Genomic DNA, 22,886 nt, shown 5'->3' with positions numbered 1-22,886 from the left:
TCAACAGATTGAAAAGATCAGTTAATTTTATGATCTTTTAATTTTACATGTAATCCATTTTTTACTGAGTTTTATTTTGTGCTCCTCTTCGACCACAATAAAGAGCTAGACTTGGTGTCATGTTCTACTCTGAAAAAATATCGTAACTTGTTCAGGGAATAATCTGACCTAATCTATTCAGTACATAGACACATTTTAGAATGGGAAGAATAGAGTTAAGCACTTCTCTTGTCATTTAGCAGAAATGTATATTTCCTTTCACTGTACTGTTCCGCTCTCATTCCATTTTACCAAAATCTAGCACTATATCAAACTGTAAACTGTGGTTATAAGAAAACAACTACTTACCTTAAAACAGGGGTGCCAAAGTCAATTTCATTGAGAGTCGCATCAGCATTATGGTTGCCCTCAAAGGGCAAGATGGGCGTGGCTGGATCGCTGCAACTAGGCAGGTGTGGTCAGGTAGGCATGGCCGGCTCAATGCCACTCAGTATGGCCAGGTTGACATGGCCAGGTAGGTGCAGGCAGCCCAGCTTGGGAGAGCTGGGTTGGCACGGAACAAGTTGCACCAGCTAACTTGATGTGGGGACAACTCGGCACCCAACAAGCTCCTCGACTCCCCAAACTGCCGGCAGCCAAGCCTGCACGCACGCACACACACACACTGCATTCCAAGTTTGGGGACTTTTATCCACAGAGGAGGGAGAGGTCCTTTCCCCAAGTGCAAACATGATTGGCAGCTTGCCAGCTCAAGATATGGATTAAAGTCTCCAAACTTGGAATGGTGTGTGCATGCACACACAGCACACCAAAAAAGGCATTCTTCTCCCAATCCCAGACATCTGAGCATTGGCGTTTCCCTGTATGGTGCCCTCCTCCCAGCAAAGTAGGAGGCGGAGGGGGACGCTGCTATGTGTGGAAGCGCGGAGTCAAACTTCTGCCTTGACAAATCTCTGGAGAACAAGAAGAGGGCAAGGGAGTAGCACTCCTGGTCCTGCATGAGGAAGGATGGCTGGCTGGCATGTTGGGGCAACCTTCCTTCATGCAGCTCCTCGACGCCCCTCCTCTCCAGAGATCTTTGTAATTCAACCGAGAATTTTGGCGTGCTGCGGAATTTGGGGAGGCGAGGAACCTGTGGGACACCGAGTTGTCCCCATGTCGGGTTAGCCATTACAACTTGTTCCGTACCAACCCAGCCATCCCAAGTTAGTGGATCTGGGCTGGCTGCCCCTACATGGCCATGCCTACCTGGCTGCTATGAATCATCATAGACTCATGCCTACCTGCCCCTGTCGTTACCGCTGTCACACAGCTCCATGCATTGGGGAGGCTGCCTCCGCCCATCCTCTGCTACCGCTACTGCCACTGACAAGACACCCGAAGAAGCAAGGAGGTAACTATTCAATTACCTCCTACTACTACTGTGTTTCCCCGAAAGTAAGACCTACCCCAAAAATAAGCCCTAGCTTTGGGGTGAGGCACATACCTAAAAATCAAGCTAGGGCAGGGATGGAGCTTACCATGGCAGTCAGGGCTCCCATGGATCGCACCGGCCCACTTCTTCTGTAGCTGAAGGAGCAGTTTCATTTTGCAGCTGGGAATGGAGCTTGGGCCTGCATTTCACAGTCAGAGACCTTTCCGGAAGGCCTGTGCAGCCGAGAACCAAGCTATAAATTCAATCCGTATCTTGTTTCTTGGCTACACAGGCCTTCTGGAAAAGCCTCTAATGGCAAAATGCAGGCCCAAGAATGAAGCTGCTCCTTCAGCCGCAGAAAAGTGGGCGAGTTGGGCAGGGCTGTCATTGCTGCCGCCACAAGGTGAATGGAAAAGACCCCCCCCCCCAAAAAAACCTGGTGCCTCTTTCGGAGACCAAAAAATATATAAATAAATAAAAAGACTGGCTCTTATTTTTAGGGAAACATGGTAGTTTGCTTGTGGGCCAGATCTAAACGCATCATGGGCCAGATCTAGTCTGCCGGCCTTGAGTTTGATATGTTTGTCTTAAAAGATCAAGGTAGCTACATCCTTCTTTAAAAGAACATTCCTTATATGAACCGTTTCATGATTATTATATTTTTATCTTGCCTTTTTAAATATATAACTCAAGTTGACAAAGCTAATGCTCCTGCCTCCTATTTTTGCCACAACATCCCTATGAGATCGGTTGGGTGAGAGAGAGTGCCTGCCCCAAACTCACCCCAGCAGGCTGTTTTACGTAAGGGAGGCCTAGAACTCACAATCTCTTGGTTTCTAGGCCAATACCTTTGCCACTACTCCAAATTTTTATAATACTAAGATGTACATATGAAATAATGTAATCTTCACACCCCTATCCCACTGTAATACCAGAGCTATTTACATCCCACCTTTACTGTGAGCTCACCGCACCCAACCCCAATTTGTATCTATGTTGAGCCTAGACAAAACCTGCAGAAAGCTGAAACAGAGAATCTTTGGTTTTGATATACAAAGAAACAGAACCAGTATTTCATATCTCTACTGCAATGAACATTTAGCACCTCTAAATATTTTTATTGTCTACTTGTCCCACCACGTAAGAAAACTTTCACACAGTCACATTTGGATCATCTTTTAACAGCGATACTATTGGAAAGGTTTGATGGCATTTTTTTACCAAGGGCATTTTGTTTCTTATTAAACGCGTGTGCATGCACGCGCACACATACGTATGTATGTATGCATAGCTGCCCATCTCACACAAAGTGACTGAGTAGCATACAGCAATTGATAAATATGTTCAAATTCTGAACTTGAGATAAAAGCACACGTACTTCTGAAATGCTCTATTTCCAATCTTTGGAGGGTAGAGTTAATCTCTCATCATTATCTATCAGATCAATTTAATGTGGCAATAGTGGGATGTGTTTTAAATGTTCAGGACTGAGAAGTTTCTAGAATGGTTGCCAAATTTTAATCATACAGTATAGCAATGACAAGTAGAGGTTACTGGACCTAAATATGCTTACTCTCAGGTCGAGTAAGTTTTTATTGGGTATTTATATTCTTTTATCAATTGTCTTTTTGTTGTTGTTTAGGATTGTATGCTTTTTTTTAGTAGTTTTAAACTTTAACGTTCTGATTTGGATGAATTGTTTAGTCAAGGCTCATTGTGAAATTAATTTTCTAAAACTCTGGGCAAAAGGAAAAAATAATGTTCAGGAGAGAGATACATGAAACTGAAAATGATTCTAATCAAAGTGTAGTTCTGCAATATCTATTACCGGTACTACTGCTATATTAGCAGATGGAGCAGGGGGTTTGTTGTCTAAATGACTCCTTCCTACTCTTCAACCTTTACCATTGTAAGGAAAAAGTTTGTAAAAAGTGCACATTCTTTTTCTGAGGACTTTAAAATAGGAATAGCACCAAAAAAAATAATTTAGGGAAATGAGTGCAGTGGACTCTAAATAATCAGGATTTATGACTTATGAATATGGATTGCAACCATTTTGAAAGCAAATAATTAAGTTTCATATACAGATCCTCTATTAACATTCCTTTGCCATCTGGTGTCTTAATTATTTACTCCAATATGTAAATAAGTGAATATTGAGTGAATATATTTATGAAATAATTATGAATGCAAAATAATGTTAAGCTTGGAGAGAAAAGTTGCTAATTAAAAGGGTGAGTAAAAAGTACTCTGCATGTCCTCTTTGCTCAAACTCTACAAAGATTTTGATCATTCCTGCTGTAATTAATAATGCAAAGTATCAAATGGTATCTGGCACTTGAAAGTACCTTTTAGCATGGAAGCCTTATTGTTTTGCTTTGCAATTCCATCTCTAGTCATTGTATTTGTGTGCCTGGGGGAGGGAGGGAGGGAGGGAAAACAGCTTTACAGTATTTCTTCAAGAATTTCTTGTGGATAAATTAGTTCTTATTAAATGTATCTCATGATATTCAGTATTCTTTGTTCTGGTTTGTAATAGTGTTTGTTGTTTTCCTTCTCTTCATAAGAATGTAAAGCTTTTAGTTGAATGACATCCAATCAGAAAACCTTATAATTCTTAAATGCTGGTGCATTTGGTGTACTGAATTTTGACCCTGGATTTCCTGATAGTTGTATGACTTTAAAAAAATTCATAAACTTCTATTGATTAAACTAGCTTCATTCCATTCTTTGGCAGTATCATGTAAGGTGATGATTTTAGTGCACTGGAATTGATGAGGAATAAGTTCCGTTTGACTTTCCTTGTTTGGGAAATCTTTTAAGGTGTCTGGTCCAAGTTCAAATTCTTCCTCTTACGTTTTCAGTCCAACTGGAGAAGTTGTCAAGTAGAATCATACCATATTTGTAACAGTTAGTCCTACGCCTTTGTTGCATTGCAGAAGGAAAGGTACATTTATATCACTTCCATATGAATCTTTTGAGGCTCAATCTAAAGGAAATTTATTTTCCTGATTTTATTTTTTAAAAAATTCCAAAAAGAAATGAATAATATTCCAAGATCTTAAAGGATCAGATAATTTTTCCCATGTGTCAGATTCCCCACCCCCACCCCCTCTGAATGCTTCCCTATCAAGTACTTAAGTAGAAGACTAGCTAGTTCAGTTGCACTGCTTGAGCTCTTGCTTTTGATGGGGCTTTTGTCATAGACCCAGCTAGAATGTGATCTCTGTTGCCTACCTTTCAGGTGCCCCTGCCCCACACCCTTCCCCTCCCTAGGAGGGAGACTCTACAACAGAGCTCCAGCCTAACTCCAGTTTCTCCCGCTACCGTCGACCTCACCCTCAAGGTATGTACCATGCCCCTCTAAGGGTAATTTTCTTGCATGCCGGGGAAAGATTTAACCAATCTTTTGGTGTAGTTTAGGGAAAAGCACACTTTTCCTTTTGCTAAATAACTTTAAAAAAAAAAGTATTCATTGCATTATTTTAATCCCATTAGAAACTTCTATCTGCCATATACCGTATTTTCCGGCGTATAAGACGACTGGGCGTATAAGAAGACCCCACAACTTTTGAGATGATTTTCAAGATTTTTCGTCTTATACGCCGGAAAATCAGCGAGCCCGGGAAGGCACGCCCTCCCCTCTCACTGTGGAGGAAGCAGGGCAGGCTGGCATCTGGCGGGAGCCGGCAGGGCAGTCCTGCGCACGTGCGCGCTCCCTGGCTGTTAGCAGTCGGGGAGTGCGCACGTGTGCAGGACTGCCCTGCCGGCTCCCGCCAGACGCCAGCCTGCCCTGCTTCCTCCACAGTGAGAGGGGAGGGCGTGCCTTCCCGGGCTCGCTGATTTTCCGGCGTATAAGATGACTGGATGTATAAGACGACCCCCCAACCTTTGAGATGATTTTCATGGGTTAAAAAGTCATCTTATACGCCGGAAAATACGGTATAATTGGATATAGATCAGGGTATATAGTGAGATTTATCTGTGACTTCCCTTTTAACAGAGAACGTACGGAAAAGAAGGTGCTTATAGCTAGTATTACGGAGCTTTTTCTTCGAAATCATTTTTTTCTGATTTGTATTAACATTGTTAAACATAGCAATCTGATGGAATATTGGTTTGCTAATCTAGGACACATCAAATTGAGAAATGGACTGATTAATACTTGCTGACTTCTTAACAGTTACTGTTTTGGTAGTTAATAGTATTTTTTTGGTGATGATATGAGAGGTAGGAAAAAATTCAAACTGACAAGATATATTTTGGGTTAGATACCATTTCAACTTGCTGTGAAGTAAGTGATAAGAATTATTTGGAGATTGACATCAATTCCATTCAGAACAAGAAGAATGCTAGAGCTCTCTCTCCCTCCTCTTCCTCTCCTCTTCCTCTCCTCCTTTCCAATTAGAATCCAGTAAGGATTCTGATTCAGGGGTCCCCAACCCCTGGTCTGTGGACCGGCACCAGTCCGTGCCAGCAACCAGTCTGCAGAAACAAGTGAAGCCCTATCCATGGGATGCAGACAGCATGTGAAACCACGCCCCCTCCGGTCCACAGAAAAACCTCTCTCCACGGAACCAGTCGTTGGTACCCAAAAGGTTGGGGACTGCCGTTCTAATTAACATGGCTTCGAATTTTAATTCCAGAGGAGCAAAATTGTATTGATAGGAACAGGTTCAGTGAGTTAAATATAGTATTAAGGAGGAGTCAGAAAAAAATTCTTAGCAATCTTGATTAATATAGCTATATATCAAAGAACCACTTTTTTTTTTTACAAATATTGCTTTCATCTTAAGCATATCTGGAGAATTCTAGTATTAAAGCCAGAATTTCTGATTATTTATTAAACACAGGAGCTTTTTAATATTAATAACGATAGATAAATTGATTGCTTTTAATATGAGACATCTTAGTTTTAGCTCTTATATAAGTACATCTCTGTCCCCTTCTATCTTACCTTTTTATCTATTCATCGATCCATTCATCAATGCATACATAAGTCCAGATATATCTGTGCTTTTGCATAATTCACGTTAGTGAAATTTCTCTAAATTTAATAGAAATATTCCTTCTGGAATTTTATTATTTCTTGACCATATAATTTTCTGTTGGCATACATGAATATAACTTACTTTATATATATGCATAGAGAAGTCAACCATAACCAGAATTAAAAAGTGAAAGTTTGAGGGTCAATACTTCCTAAAAAAAATGTAAAACTTATGTGTCAGACACTGTACTGAGCACAAGAACTGTTTTTAGAATATACTGTATATATACAGTTTCACAAAAATATCTGTTTAATCTTCTCTCTCTACATTAAAAAAAAATTAAGCATCTCTTTTTTACCTTTTAAAATATGATCTGTACAAAGTGTTGTGACAAAAATAGTGTGGCTTTTTTCTACTAAGCATGTAGTGATTTAATGCAACAATTTTCAAATTGTATTCTGTGGAATTATTACCATCCATGACAAAAAAAATTTCAGTCAATTACAACCAATTTCCTTCCTGTAGGACAGGGGTGTCAGACTTGCAATGTTACGTGACTTGTTGCGACGTATCGCAACATTTTTTCCATTGCCGGCAATGGGATGGGCGTGCTTTTGGCATGACGCATCTGGCCCGTGGGCCAGCAGTTTGAAACCCCTGCTTTAGGAAGATGCTAAGTACACAGACACACACCATTGGTCATCCTATAAGAGCTGAATTATTATCAGTATTGGATTCCTGGTTAATATCATTATTCCATGTATCTCAGTCAAAAGAGTTTATATAGAAATCTACCTACTCCACCAAAGTAGCCTTTTTTGTGCTTGGATAGTTTATACAAGGTAGTCCTCCACTTACAACTATTCATTTAGTGACAGTTCAGAGTTACAGTGGCACTGAAAAAGTGACTTGTGACCGTTTTTCACACTTAAGAGACTGGTGGCAGCTTTCCCAAGGTCATGTGATAATCTTTTGCAAATCTCAGACAAGCAAAGTTAATGGGGAAGCCAGATTCACTTAACAATTGTAGAACTAACTTAACAAATGCAGTGGTTCACTTAACAACTGTCATAAAAAGAAAGTCATAAAATGGGGTAAAATCACTTAGCAACTGCCTTGTTTAGCAACAGAAATTTTGCACTCAATTGGGGCTGTAAGTTGAGGGCTACCTGTATTCCAGAAAAAGTAATTTAATGAAGTATTCATGAGGTTGTCAGTAAATGTCTACATAAAATTAACTATTTTGAGAAACTAGTTTTGCTTATATGTTACCTTACACAGTGCAATTGGGATATGAGGGCAATTCGGAAATAAACCTCCATTTGGTTATCAATGACAGACTCTCGCAGATACAGAATTCTTATTATACACATTAGAAGACTACAACATTACATTACTTTTTGACATAATCGCCATTCAATCTGAGGCACTCGTCATAACATCTTACAAGGTTTGAAATTTCTTAGTAGTAGTCGCTCGGCTCCAAATCTGGGCTATAGAGGGGGTGATCAAAAACATCCCAACGGAACTGCTTCAGAAGTTCCTGGGTGCATCTAGCGGGGTGCGGGTGAGCATTAGCGTGAACCAACACCACACCAGAAGTGGTCCCATAGAAAATCCCTCCAAATGTGAAGATGCCAAAGGAGTACTGCTAGTGAAGTTCATGCAGCGTGGTTTGACCATCAGTTCAGAAGTTTACTGTGAAATGTTACAAAAACTCAGACAAGCCATCCATAACAAGCGTCAGAGCATGCTGACTTCCGGTGTGGTGTTGGTTCACAATAATCCTCGCCCGCACACCGCTAGACGGACCAAAGAACTTTTGAAGCAGTTCCGTTGGGATGTTTTTGATTCCCCCCCCCCCCCCCATAGCCCAGATTAGGCATCGAGCGACGACTACCACTAAGGAATTTCAAACCTTGTAAGACATGACAAATGCCTCAATTTGAGTGGTGATTATGTCAAAAAGTAATGTTGTAGTTTTCTAATGTGTATAATAAAAATTCTGTATCTGCGAGTGTCTGTCATTGATAACCAAACGGAGGTTATTTTCGAATTGCCCTCATATTAGACTGATTGTCAGGTCGGCCATATTTGACTTGGCACCTTACTGGCATCCTGTCATCAAAGGCCAGGGGAGAGGAGACATGGAGGAACAAATGGACAATAAACTTGTATGGGGACGTGGTGGGAAACAGGGAGGGGGGAATGACAAATTGACAAAGACCAGAGATGCAAGGAACCAGTTTGTGCCAGCACTCAAGGCCATGCACCCTGAGGGTGGAATGTGGATTACCCCAAACATCAGAACGTTTCTCAAAACACCTATGCAGCTCTTCATTGGCTGAAGAGCAACTGGTCTTGGGGGGAAAGGCTGGGATGAGGGGAACAATTTGTAACTTTTTGTGCAGGAAACTCATTTCTAGCTTGACTACAGCAGCTGGCAGCCTTTAGTAAAAGAATCTATCACTTCATCCAAATGAAGTCAAGGGTCTTTCTTTCCTAAGGGATCTGACTGGGGCAGGTCTGACACTGATACTGCTGAAATTAGAATATCTATAAATTTATTGTGGTATCATAGTGATTGGCATTTGATATAATTTATCTGAAAGCTATAGCATTATGTTTTGGCAGTGAAAAATGATGATCTACTCTGTATTCTTAAATTATGAAAGTCAAGCATAATTTGAGATGCAGAGCTTAGGTCCACATCACCTTTTGATTGATTTGATTATTGCAGAATCTATCTTGCATTTCCAGAGAAGTAACAAGACAGGAATGAATGATGTTGATATGGTGGGCTTTGCAAATAACAATAAGCATTACTGAACTGTCATTAGAGCTTATAGGAGTGGATTCATTCTAGAAACAAAGACGGCTGGCATGCGTTATTTGCAATGCTAACAAATGTTCTTGACAAACTGTTCGTACAATTTTGTATGCCATATTCAGACCGAATTCTTTCTTTTATTCTTGTCACACGAACATTTATATACTGAATATTTTAAAGAAATTTGCTTTTTCCCTGATGACTTACTTAAAATAGTAGGGGATGATGTAGGATAAACCGATACAAAAATATAGAAATGAAAAAGTAGTACCTGTCTTAAAATAAAACCATTATTTTTTTTCCTGTAATAGATGGAATCTGCTCGCAAAGCGTGGGAGAATTCACCAAATGTGGGAGAGAAGAGTTCACCTGTTACATCAACAGCATCTCCCGTTACTGGTGGTAACAGTAGTGGCAGTGGAGGTGGGAATAGCAGCAGTAGCAGTGGACCAACCAGTGGTACTTACAGCTCTTTTTCAAGTGCCTCCATGCCTCCCATTCCTGTAGCTTCTGTTACACCTACAACTTCATTGTCAGGTATTAATCTTTAGAAAATATAACTGAGAAATGTGACTGAATAGCTTGCTATCTTTTTTTTTAAATAAAACTCCCTTTGTTTCTTTACTCTGTTTATTATTTGATTGAATCCTGTCTAATTTTGTATCCTTTTAATTTGTTTATCTAAATTAATTAGAACTAAAAACTTTGAATCATTCTTTTATCAAGAATGATTTTTATATTGTCAGTGAAAAATCTATTAACTATCATTAATTTTCAGAAGTTATATAAACGTTTTATACAATCAACTGTTGGAAAGAAAATGTTACTTAAATTAGACAAGAATAAAATAGCATTTAAAACCCACTATATTCTGAACAGAGGTTTTGATGTTGAATTGTATAATTTTAATTAGGTGCGTATCCAAACAAAAATGCTTTGCAAGCACATTGTTACATATTATGTATTTTGAGTCCTTTCCTTTAAATTTTAAGACCCTTTCCACAATAACCATCTCTCAACAATTTTAATCTACCGTATATACTTGAGTATAAGCCGAATTTTTCAGCCCACTTTTTGGGCTGAAAAATTCCACTTCGGCTTATACTCCAGTCAACAAAAAAACTTACCGAGGACTTGTGCGCGGCCGAGGCTTTGGTGCTACTTTCAGAGCCTTCTCCGCTAATCAGCTGTCTGCCCATCAGCTGTCCATAGGGATGCTGCAAAGCTCTCCTTCTCTAGGCCTTGGACTCCCTCCTGGCTGAAGAGTAGATGAACCAAGCCAGCAAGGAGACAAAATGTTTCTGCAGCTGTTTTTCCTCTGAAGTTTTTTTTTTTTTTTAAAGTAATCTCCGAAGGTTATGCCAGAAAATGGAGGACGCTGGGTCTTTGCAAGCTTTAGCTGTCCGCCTGGCTGCCTGAAGGCCGCCCTTTTCAGGCAGTCTGACAGACAGCTAAAACTTGCAAAGACCCAGCGTCCTCCATTTTCTGGCACAACTTTTAGGTCTTTGCAAGCTTTAGCTGTCCGCCTGGCTGCCTGAAGGCCGCCCTTTTCAGGCAGTCTGACAGACAGCTAAAACTTGCAAAGACCCAGCGTCCTCCATTTTCTGGCACAACTTTTAGGTCTTTGCAAGCTTTAGCTGTCCGCCTGGCTGCCTGAAGGCCGCCCTTTTCAGGCAGTCTGACAGACAGCTAAAACTTGCAAAGACCCAGCGTCCTCCATTTTCTGGCACAACTTTTAGGGATTTATTATTATTATTCCTACTACTACTATTACTACTACTACTACTTCAGGAGTAAAAAGTTGCAGAAAAAAATTCTCTCCTTACTAGCTTAGTTCCTCTACTCTTCCATCTGGAGCCAAGGTAAGATTTTAAAAAGGGATATTGGTTGGAAGGCAGAGGGAGAGTTTAGTTTTAGCATCTAAAAAAAGGGGGGGGGGAAATCAGCGAGTACATCCCAACCAGCTTTTTATGTTTTTGTTATTGAAGAAATATGGGGGAGGGGGAGGGGTTCTGGGGTGGGTTGGGGAGGGGATAATATTGTAACTTCAATAAAAATTTTCAATAAAAAAAAAGAAATATGGCTTTCTGGGGGAAGGTGGGGAGGGCGTTAAGGAAGGAAAGGGTTTTTGGAAGCTCGTCCTGAAGCTGCCTTTTGTGCAAGGGGCCTTTTCTCAAAGCCTAGAGAGGCAGCTTTGTTGCCTCCCCGTAGACAGCTGATGGGCGAACACCAAAAGCTCCAAAAGGCTAGGGAACTAGTCCCAGAACAAAACGGAGACCTGCCTGGCGGCAGAGGCTTGCAGAACGCGGATCCAGCCTCCGAGGCATGCAGAACGGCGGATCGGCTTATACTCGAGTCAACAACTTTTCCCAGTTTTTGGGGGTGAAATTGGGGGTCTCGGCTTATACTCGAGTCGGCTTATACTCAAGTATATACGGTATATTTCTAAACACAGAATATAGATTTTTTTTTCCAGTTTATAGTTCAGTTTTCTTCATCACTTAATACACTGCCAGATAGTTTTTAAATCATTCCTCTAAAATAATTATTACTTGATGTATAAGATAAGATAACCTTTATTGTCATTTTTTTTACTGTGGGCACATCAAAAATGAAATATAGTTTCCCGCTCTCAAAGTGGAACACATACATGACACACACCTAACCATACTATATACACATATGTATAGACCCACACCCCTACACACACATAACAAATAAATATTAAATACTGTCCATCTTTATATAACGGAAGGAGGAAGCTTGAGAGTTCACAATTTTAATGCTGTATGGAATGAAACTGGCTGAATCTGGAAATGGATGTGATAAAACACAATACAAGAATACAGAAAGACTTACAATTGTGTCAAAATATTAATCTTTTCTAAATGTTACATTCTGATTATAATAATGAATTATAGTAATTGCTCTGCTATTATTTCCACATGGTGCCAGGTATTTATCTTTTGAATGTGTGGTCCTAATGAACATAAGCTTGGGAACAAATGGTAAATCTCTTAGATTGTTCAGGTAAACAATCAGTTCTGATCCAATATAATATTGGAGAACTCGGACATAATCTGAGTCTACTGTGAAAACATTTCTACCTAATGCAAGCTATTGGCAGAGGTACAGATCTTTATCTAAAACAGGTGACCTGGTTCCTTTCTGTAACTACCATTTGTCATATTTATGGGAATTCATCTTACTTGGAGAGTCTTCACTAATTCTAATCCTTTCCTTATCCCATCTTGGTTGTTAAAATTTGTAAGAGTTATGAGCCAATTTTTTTTAGCCATTTCTATAAAAAACATTCTGATTTGCTGCTTTTTATGAAGGAATGAGTAATTCAGGCATATAAAGTAATGCACAAATTTATCTGGATTATTCAGGCATATAAAGTAATGCACAAATTTATCTGGATTATTCAGGCATATAAAGTAATGCACAAATTTATCTGGATTATTCAGGCATATAAAGTAATGCACAAATTTATTTATTTTGGATAATCTTAAAAGTTTAATTTTAAATTCATTTCATAAGGTATTGTATTGTAGGGATGCGGTGGCTCAGTGGGTTAGGACGCTGAGCTTGTTGACCAGGTGGTTGGCAGTTTGGCGGGTCGAATCCCGAGTGCCGCGTAACAGAGTGAGTGCCTGTTACTCGTCCCAGCTTCTGCCAACCTAGCAGTTCAAAAGCACGTAAAAATGCAAGTAGAAAAATAGGGACCACTACGGTGGAAAGGTAACAGCGTTCCGTGCGCCTTTGGCGTCTAGTCATGCTGGCCACATGACCACGGAGACGTCCTCGGAATAGCGCTGGCTCTTCGGCTTTGAAACGGAGATGAGCACTGGCCTCTAGAGTTGGAAACAACTAGCATGTATGTGCGGGGGAACCTTTACCTTTTGTATATTGCTAGTACATTGCCTGTTTCTAGGAAAATAATCTAAAATGTCTTAAAGAGTTGAGATCAGTTGCTGTCATTTGAAATAAACAACCTGATTTAGCAAACATTACACCAAGTAAAACATATTGTTCTTAAAGGAAATTACCATCGTTGAAAAATAGCTGCTATGTACAGTATGTCAGATATATTTTATGCATATCATTAAGGTTTCACCATGCTATTTTATGTAGACAGCGGTATCCTTGTATAGTAATATTTTGAAATTGAGAGAATATTTAATATGATATTGCTTAATGCAGTTTGCATTAAGGTTCATCAAACTAGGTGCAACAAGCTATGGCGGACCAAGCTTTTGTTTATTGTGCTTATTATTTTGTCAGTAACTCTTGAATCTTGCTTTTTCGGTTTCTGATCTTAGGAGCTGGAACATACACTACTTCCTCACTGAGTACAAAAACCACTACAACCTCCGACCCACCCAACATCTGTAAAGTGAAGCCACAGCAATTACAAACCAGCAATTTAGCATCTGCTGGTCATTTTTCCCAGTTAAGCTGTATGCCGCCTCTGATTGCCCAACAACAGCAAAGTCCACAGGTCTACGTGTCTCAGTCAACAGCAGGTAATGCGATAAAGTTATTGTGTGATATTTAGAAACATTTTTTTTCTCTAAAATTAGAAGTCATTGAATTTACGTTCAGCGCTTCCGGTGGCTTATTTTCTGCTCGGCGTCCTTAGAAACTACTGTTTTCTCCCAGTCATATAAACTGAATTTAGTATTCAAGGGAATACTGGAATTCCTCTGAAAATTGGATAATTGGTTATTTTTTCTTCTTCGTATTTTAACTCTTATATTTTCTTCTCTTCCTGTAGCTCAAATTCCTGCTTTCTATATGGATACAACTCATTTATTCAATACCCAACATGCCCGTTTGGCTCCTCCTTCACTTGCCCAACAGCAAGGATTTCAGCCAGGACTCTCACAGGTACATATGGTGGGATTGGGAAACAAGCAGTTTACAGTTCTATGCAGGTTAAATTAAATCAATCTAGCTTGATATTATCCAGCCTTGCTTTTTATCATCACTCTCACAATAAAAATTTATGCTAGCATTGATATGCTAGTTGGTTTTAATTACTCTAGTAAGGAAAATATATCATTCTGGGTAAAAATGAATAAGTCATAGGTGGAATTAAAAGTATGGGGTGATGATATTCACCAACAAAAAATATTCTCTCAGATACTGTTGGGAAAAGAGCAGGAATTATCTTAGAAGCAGCTTGAGAATTGTGTTTAACTACTAACTAGCATGCAGATAGAGGAAAATTTGCATCTGATTTAAGAATTACAGGGAGGACTGGTTATTGGCATTTAAATAGAAATCTGCCTGATAAACCTAATAGCTGAATATAGTAAAATCCTGATTTTACCAACCAATGATATAAACACAATAAGAATTTGGATGTTGCACATGCTAAAGTAAGCCTACGCTATACTGAAATATTTTATGTTATATCCAAAGATAACAGGTATCTCAATATGTAAGATTATTTTTGTGAATTGAACACTGGGATGTTTGAAAAAGTTCAGAATTCTTTTAAACCAAATCTAGCAGTGGTATTCTCAGTCCTGAAATAAAATATCTGTACAATTATTATTTGAGGTGACACAAGTTAATACTACTGGAGCATATTAAAATGTCCAGTTCACTGTTCAGTGTTTCATATATCATTTTATTGTAAACTACTCAGATCGTGTTCAAGGTGGAAAGCAATATATAAATGTTATAATTAAATTTACAGTTAAGGCAGGGGTCTTCAAACTTGGCCCTTTTATGACTTGTGGACTTCAACTCCCAGAATTCTTCAGCCAGGCACACCGGCTGAGGAATTCTGGGAGTTGAAGTCGACAAGTCATAAAAGGGCCAGGTTTGAAGACCCCTGAGTTAAGGGATGTGAAACCATAAAACTAGAGTAGACCTCTCTGCTGAGGTACTGGAGAAACACCACAAGAATGAGTACGATCTGGATAGCTTCAGCTCGGGAGAGTTTCCTACGTCAGTGGGTTTCATAGATATTTAAATTATTTCTCTTCTTTCCAGCCTACTTCAGTTCAGCAGATACCAATTCCAATATATGCCCCTCTTCAAGGACAGCATCAAGCTCAGCTGAGTTTAGGAGCAGCACCTGCTGTCTCCCAGGCCCAGGAGTTGTTTAATTCTTCTCTGCAGCCCTATAGGTAAGTCTTTGAAATATGTGTGTGTGTGTATGTATATGTATATATGTATGTATGTGTGTGTATATATATATATATATATATATATATATATATATATATATATATATATATATATATATGTATATAAAGGTAAAGGTAAAGTTTCCCCCGCACATGCATGCTAGTCGTTTCCGACTCTAGGGACCGGTGCTCATCTCCGTTTCAAAGCCGAAGAGCCAGCGCTTGTCCGAGGACGTCTCCGTGGTCATGTGGCCAGCATGACTAGACGCCAAAGGCGCACGGAACGCTGTTACCTTCCCACCGGAGTGGTCCCTATTTTTCTACTTGCATTTTTACGTGCTTTCGAACTGCTAGGTTGGCAGAAGCTGGGACGAGTAACAGGCGCTCACTCTGTTACGCGGCACTCGGGATTTGACCCGCCAAACTGCCGACCTTCTGATCGACAAGCTCAGCGTCCTAACCCACTGAGCCACCACGTCCCTTCATATGTATATATATATATGTATATGTATATATATGTGTGTGTGTGTGTATGTATATATGTGTGTGTGTGTGTGTGTGTATGATATATGTATATATATATATATGTAGATAGATAGATAGATAGATAGATATAGATATAGATATAGATATAGATATATATAAAATAGAATCAGGAAACAGAAAATGCTGCTTTCTGTCTTTCTTCTCCTAAATAGCACTTATTTATTTATTTATTTTAATTCCATTTATATCCCGCCCTTCTCCGAAGACTCAGGGCGGCTTACAAGCTTAGCAGTAGCCTTCATTCTATGTATATGCCTGCTTATTAGGGCTTAGACTTATATACCATTTCATAGTGCTTTACAGCCCTTTCTAAGCAGTTTACAAAGTCAGCATATTGCCCCCAACAATTTACCAATCTTGGAAGGATGGAAAGCTGAGTCAGCTTTGAGCCAGTGAGAATCTAACTCCTGGGAGTCAGCAGAATCGGCCTGCAATACTGCATTCTAACCACTGCACCACCATAGCTGCAAATGTTTGAATTATTAGTTTATTCATAGCATTGATAAAAGATAATTTTGCACTATATTTTTAAAATTGCATTAAGTTAGCAAAATCAGTTAAGTTTAATTGTGGTGGTAGTGGTGGTTGATGTTGCTACAAATCAGTGTTCAGATTTCCTTACAGCGAGAGGAGATTTGGAACTTTTAAGAATGTTAGTACATACATTTTATGAAATAACTTCTTCAGAATGTTACTGGCTGTTTGTAATTGCACCGCTTTTATAATGCTGAAAGAAGCATTGAAGCATTGTAAGTTGTGAGGAGGAGGAAGAGGAGGAAACTTATGAATTACATGCTGCATATTTGTAACCTCTTCAAACAAGTGGTGGGGTTTGGCTTAAAATAGTTCTTAATCAGGCGTGTGGTTTAAACAAAGACATTACAATTGCTAATTTATTGTCTACAAATACTTACTATTGTCTACAAATAGGATGAAAAAATTTAAAATAAAAAATACTTGTATAGTTTTATCTGGCTGTGCCTCTTCAGTAATGTCACAACCCTACAAATACTCTTAATTAGAAAGTGAAAATATCCTTAATTCAGAAAAATGATTACATTGGCTAAAACGATTTGTTTTACAAATTCTACATTTTAACGGTGGTTTGTTATTTTTAGAATACGGAATCATAGCTTTGAGCTCTGCTCAAATGCTTATTGATTCATACTAATGCAAGGTAAATTGATGCTATACTGCTGTTCAGGCTATCCCTGATTTCTTGCTTTTTCTAAATTCCTTCTCTCGTGACGACTTACTTTGTACCAATGTGTCAATTCCTAACTTGAGGATAGAGAAAAGCTATCTCACCACCACATACCAAGCCTTATATTTCTTCCCACAAAGTATAGCACACAACTGTTTTGCAGGAGAGTTAAGTACAGTAGTTTAGAAAAACGCATACTGGCAAAACATATACTGTATAAAAAAATTAGTTGTCACTCAGAAAATTTCCTGTGTGCACAACATACTCCTTGCTCTTTTGGTGCATATTTGATGGTAAATGTTTTGATAGTTTACTTTTTTTGTTACCAGTTTCCCTTCCATTTAGCGATCAGGTTTATACTTAAGCCCTGTGTTTTAAGCAGTGTGGAACTATACAGTAGTTTAACCTGAAGACATTCTTTTTTAAAAAAAAATCTTTCCTCTTAAACCTCACCAGATGGGCAGAGCATTAAAGAAATCAAGATTCCAGATTCAGCCATAAATTATATTAAAAGAAACCAGAATTTATAAGCCTAACTTTCAGTCATGCTTTGCATTGGAATTCTTTACCTTGTATATGTTTAGATAGTGAAACAAAGTACAATTATGTTGATTAAATACAGGCATAGTACTCTGTGCAAACTATCCATTGTATTTGCTTGAATATTTTGCCCAGTTTTTCCAGTGCAGCTTTAAACTTTTCTTCTGTGGCAGCTTTCTAATAAATTAACAATATTTAAATGATTAATTTAGTCTATTTTTTTAAAAAAATAGATCTCAGCAGGCATTTATGCAAAGTGGCTTGTCTCAACCATCTCCAGTGGTACTTTCGAGCACAGCTTTACACAACTTCCCAGCAGTGCAACATCAAGAACTGGCCAAAGCACAATCAAGTCTTGCATTTCAACAAACATCCAACACTCAGCCTATTCCAATCTTGTACGAGCACCAGTTAGGTCAGGCTTCAGGATTAGGAGGTTCCCAACTTATTGATACACATCTACTCCAGGTAAGAAAAACAGTGGTTCCTAATATGGCTTCTGCATTGCCTTTTTTTGATGTAACAAAAGGAAACAGAGATATATAAACATAGTTTATATGTTAAGTTTATGTTTAGTGTCCACGGTACAGAGATAAGATTTAGCTTTTAGAATTTAGTAATCCTGCAGTACTGTGACTTACATTGTGAACAGAGGCCCATTAATACTTAAAGAGATTGTTATTGATTCACCTAATACAATTCTCACTCTTAAGATTATCCTAAGGCTTTGCATGTTTTTCCCAACAAGACAGTGAACATTGACTTGGTGTATTAAAGACATTTCAGAACACATTGTTTTGTGTCTGTGGTTGGTTTAACCAGTTTGTTTTTACCTATAATTTTTTAAAAAAAAATAAAGCTCAGATTACATTGTAAATCATAGGACTGCAGAATTATGAATAATTCTAAAGATTCGTAAATTACTGTTAGTATTGTATCCACTGCTGTTCAACAAATACATGCACTAAAAGAGGTTATTGGTTAGTTTGAAGTGAGGCATCATCATGTGCTGATCATATCCAGTGACACATTTCCAACCTGGATTAGGCTGAAAATGCCATGAAAACTATGGGCTGAGGGCCTTGATGTGACAAAAAGACTGAAGTTAAGTCTGAATCAGTGTAGCAGGTGAAAGCTCTATCAGCCATATAACACCTAAGTTGCAAACACTGCATTGGCTATCAATTGATTTCTAAAATGCCGATTTTAACAAAGGTAGGTATTTTCAGGGCCTTCTTCAGGTAGAACTGTCCTATCCTATACACTTGCCTATAAATGCTTTATATTCCCCAGATGTAGGAGCTATTTCTGGCATGACATGGTTTCCACACCCATAGCTACTTCTTCATCATCCGTCCCAGAACCAGACATAATCTAGGCAGAGAGATACAACCTTGACCACATCTCCTACTTGGGTTGGAATTGAGATGCTCACCTGAGTATTGTTAGTGTACTTCCCTAGTGTCTTTATGCAGGTATTTAAAAATGGGCAGAAACTTGTAAACTGGTATCAACCTTCAACAAAGATTGTAGTGCTTGATGTCTCCCTTCAAACGGTATCTGAAATTTCTCAGTTAGGAAGGAGGAGACCCACTCCAGATAGTGCCCTCCCACTCTCAGTCTCGTAAACAGTCCAGAAGGGATTAAAGGTATGAAAATGTTGTAAGCTGTCCAGAATCACATATGTGTGAGTGGGCAGCTATATAAATTTGTTTAATGAATAAATAAAAGCTGCTGAGAAAAGATTCATATTCTCCCTTTCTGGAGTTCGCTTCTCATTGTCCATAAATCAATCAGCATGTACTCAGTTCGGTACCTGGCTTGAGCTCAGACTGAAAAGGTCCATATAATCCATTTCTTCCAGCTGATATTTTGTGATTACATTGTAAATCACTGTGGCTTCTTTAGATTCAACAGCCTGTATACCTCCAGCAAATAAATTGAAAGGAAGTCGTGTCAGCAATGATTCATGAACCTCATGATTAGGTTATAGTCCTTGTGGACAGTCCTTGAAACTAGTCTGGAAGCTATAGCTAATGCAAAGGCTAGGCTTTTGACTGGAATATGACTCTGTGTTCTCTTTATACCTGTGCCGAAAGATTTGCATTGACTTCTGGTCTATTACCAGCCAGGTTCAGGATGTTGCTTTTACAAAATCCTATACAACCTGAGAACAGCTTGTCTAAAATAGTGTCCTTTAGTTACATCCACTTTCTGCAAGCGCGTAATATATTTAGCATTGATCTTGTTGTCTTTGCGTTTGCTGCCTGGCAGACATAAAGAAATTAGCCTTCTCCAAAATAATAATGTTTATTTGGAATCTGTGTGATGTGCCAGATTCAATACTGATGTATTTTGCTACACTTTTTGCATATATTCTACATCTCATATTAGGTTGATATGCCCTTCAAATATATGTTATCTACTTTTACCTATGCTTTTTCCACCCATAGTCTTTTGTTTGTGGTAGTCAACAGCAACCTATAAGCAAAATATTATAGGTTTTAGCAAAATATTTTGCTAAAACCTATGGTTGAAAATAAATGTTTTAGTGGTAGTAGTGAACTTTTAATGAAATGTCAGGATCGGGCATCTGGCATTCTCATGTAACTTAAGGACTTGCTCATTATTTTGATTACCCTGTCTGCGATCTGTTAGAGAGGTCTACAGATTTTTGGATTACAATTTGTTGGCATCATTGTAAGTAATTATACCTAGAATGAGGTGACAGCCTCTCTTTCTCTACCAGTACCAATCCCACTGTTAAGAGAACTTTCAAAGCAATTCTTCACTGTAATCCTACCAGTTTAGAAATAATTCTAGCTAGCTTGGTTGATATGCAGTTTTGAGATTTCAACCACATCTTACAGTGCTTAGCTTTACGGCAAAAAAATTAAAACTATATCAGGATATCTTACACTTAGTTATAAGGCAAGTTTTAGAAGCACATACATGAGTGTCGATATATTTAATGTTTTTTGTTCTGATTCAGCTGCCAGCTTATATATAAAAGGGATATTTGCTTTATAATAGCTACTTTTCCAAAGAGTAAAAACTACAGTAAGCAGAATTATTACAAATAATTATATGTTGACCTCTTTCTTCTCAGGCAAGAGCTACTCTTACCCAGGCCTCAAATTTGTATTCTGGACAGGTTCAACAACCAGGGCAGACAGGTTTCTATAATACTGCTCAGTCTCCCAGTACTCTCCAGCAGGTAAACTATGGCATGGTAAATTGCTTTCAATTTTTTAACTATCCATATGTGTGTGCTGTGTGTAATACTGTAGTTCAATGACAAGAGAATATTGCATTTTGTGCAAAGTAGATAGTGCTCTATATAGCAGAAATCTAAAACAATTCTTTAACCTGGAAGATTACAGGTAATCCCCAAGTTACAAGCGTTCACTCAATGCTTGTTTGAAGTTATGCAATCAGCGCCCCCCCCCCAGTGTTTACGAGCATGTCCCAAAATTACAGATATTGCAGCACCATGGCAGTCATTTGCCCTTACGAACAACCACAGAGGCTCTACAACATTCACTCTATTCCCCACCCACCCCCACTGCTCCCCACAACTGCTTCCCCCTCCCTTCCTGCCACACTGGACTCAATTTGCAAAACTTGTCTCTCTGCTGCGGTTTCTTTCCCTTTGAGGAAGTGGAGAGTCGGCTTGGAAATGCTTTTCACACCGACAGTGGAAGCTCTGAGCGGGGAGGCATCGCGAGGCGAGTCCCCTTGCACCTGCGTGCTGGCGGCGGCAGCAACAGCCACCTGAGTGGCCACGATCTCCCCTCCCCAGCCAGCCAGCCACTCTACCCACCCTACTCCTTGCCTGACCGGCCAGTGGCACAAACCCTGATTGCTCTTCTCCTTGTCATCCTCCCCACTCAAGCGGCGGTAGCTTGAGTTTCTCCGCTCCGTCCGAAAAGAAGGAAGTGGAGGCGCAGAGCAGGATTGCTCTCGATAAGGCCAGCACACGGAAACGAGCATCGCATCCCCGTCTTCTTGACAGCAAGAGGCAGAGGCCCCCTTTGACCCAGGCCTTTGGCTGCACAGGACAGATAGCCCCCAGCCAATCAGAAGCCATGGTGCTGCAGGGGGCCAGGCTGCGATGGGCGATCGCAGGGGCTGTGTTGTGGGGCAGCAGGCAAACGGCAGGAAGGAGGCGTGGCCAAGGGTGGGAGCCTTCTGGTCCTAGACCCTTTTCAGCCTCTTGAGATAATTGTACTCAGAGTCTCAGATGAAAAGATTTCTGTTATTTCTATTTATTATCACTGCTGTGGCATTTGGTTGTTTCATGAAAGGTGGACAAGGGTACCGCTGTATCTTGTGCTGAAAGCAGCTCTCATGAGCTAGACCAGGGGTAGGCAACCTCGGCTCTTTTATGACTCATGGACTTCAACTCCCAGAATTCCTGAGTCAGGAATTCTGGGAGTTGAAGTCCATGAGTCATAAAAGAGCCGAGGTTGCCTACCCCTGAGCTAGACATTTGTTACCAACAGAAAGTAGTTACCTGTAAGGTTCTGCCTCAGCCATCTCCCCAGGAAAGCATGACTCTTGAAACTTCTAAAGCATCTTTTACTGAGAGAAAGTGATTGCAAAGAGCTCAGGCGGAATCTGAAGTTCTTGCACGCTAACGTTAGGTTAATTTCCCATTGTCCAAACCCACCCCATGGCCCCAGTTCATCTGGAGCCAATCCGCTAAGCGTGAAGTTGTTGTGAACTCCAAGCCAAAAAGACGATAACAAGTTGGTCTCTGGCGCCACAACCTTGGTTACAGGCAGCAGCTGGCTGGAAAAGAGTCAAGCCAGATGGCCTTGAGGGCTCATTCCCCCCTCTCCCAATTCCCATGCAGGTACATCAAAGCGAAAGCAGAAACAAGATAGAAACATCTTCAATCCCCAAGCAGCACTTCCCCCTCCCCTCAGAATGGCAGTGTTCCTGTAGTGACCTGACAAGTTACCGAGAATGTGTTAGTAATGCTAGCACAATGCAGAAGAAAAGTGTTTTGCTGCTCTTGTGTTACTATAGTGCTTTCCAATTTCCAAACTCTTCAGATTTAAAATGATTAAGAGCAGAGGTCCCCAACCTTTTGGGCACCAGGGACCGGTTTTTCTGCAGACCGGAGAGGGCGTGATTTTGTGTGCTGCCTGCATCCCGCAGATGGGGCTTTTTTTGTTTGTGAGAACCGGTTGCTGGCATGCTGCGGCCC

The 22,886-nt window shown here is 39.7% G+C and overlaps 1 protein-coding gene across 8 annotated transcripts in view; it reads left to right on the top strand.

The window, feature by feature from the left end:
* Nucleotides 1-22,886, top strand: part of PRRC2C (proline rich coiled-coil 2C) — a 91,259-nt gene that overhangs the window by 53,654 nt on the left and 14,719 nt on the right. For 5 of the 8 annotated variants that reach the window (XM_083359653.1, XM_083359648.1, XM_083359649.1 and 2 more), the window contains 7 exons: nucleotides 4,659-4,760; nucleotides 9,547-9,772; nucleotides 13,561-13,764; nucleotides 14,016-14,128; nucleotides 15,245-15,381; nucleotides 17,905-18,139; nucleotides 20,781-20,903. In XM_083359653.1, coding sequence (XP_083215779.1) covers nucleotides 4,659-4,760; nucleotides 9,547-9,772; nucleotides 13,561-13,764; nucleotides 14,016-14,128; nucleotides 15,245-15,381; nucleotides 17,905-18,139; nucleotides 20,781-20,903 — 1,140 coding nt within the window. The remainder of the gene's footprint in view (nucleotides 1-4,658; nucleotides 4,761-9,546; nucleotides 9,773-13,560; nucleotides 13,765-14,015; nucleotides 14,129-15,244; nucleotides 15,382-17,904; nucleotides 18,140-20,780; nucleotides 20,904-22,886) is intronic. The other 3 variants (XM_083359654.1, XM_083359650.1, XM_083359651.1) reach the window with 2 other exon arrangements.

The sequence above is a fragment of the Vipera ursinii genome (assembly GCF_947247035.1).
Source record: "Vipera ursinii genome assembly, chromosome: 3".
NCBI lineage: Eukaryota > Metazoa > Chordata > Lepidosauria > Squamata > Viperidae > Vipera > Vipera ursinii.
The sequence above is the reverse complement of the archived record's forward strand: the minus strand, read 5'-3'. Positions and strand labels throughout refer to the sequence as shown.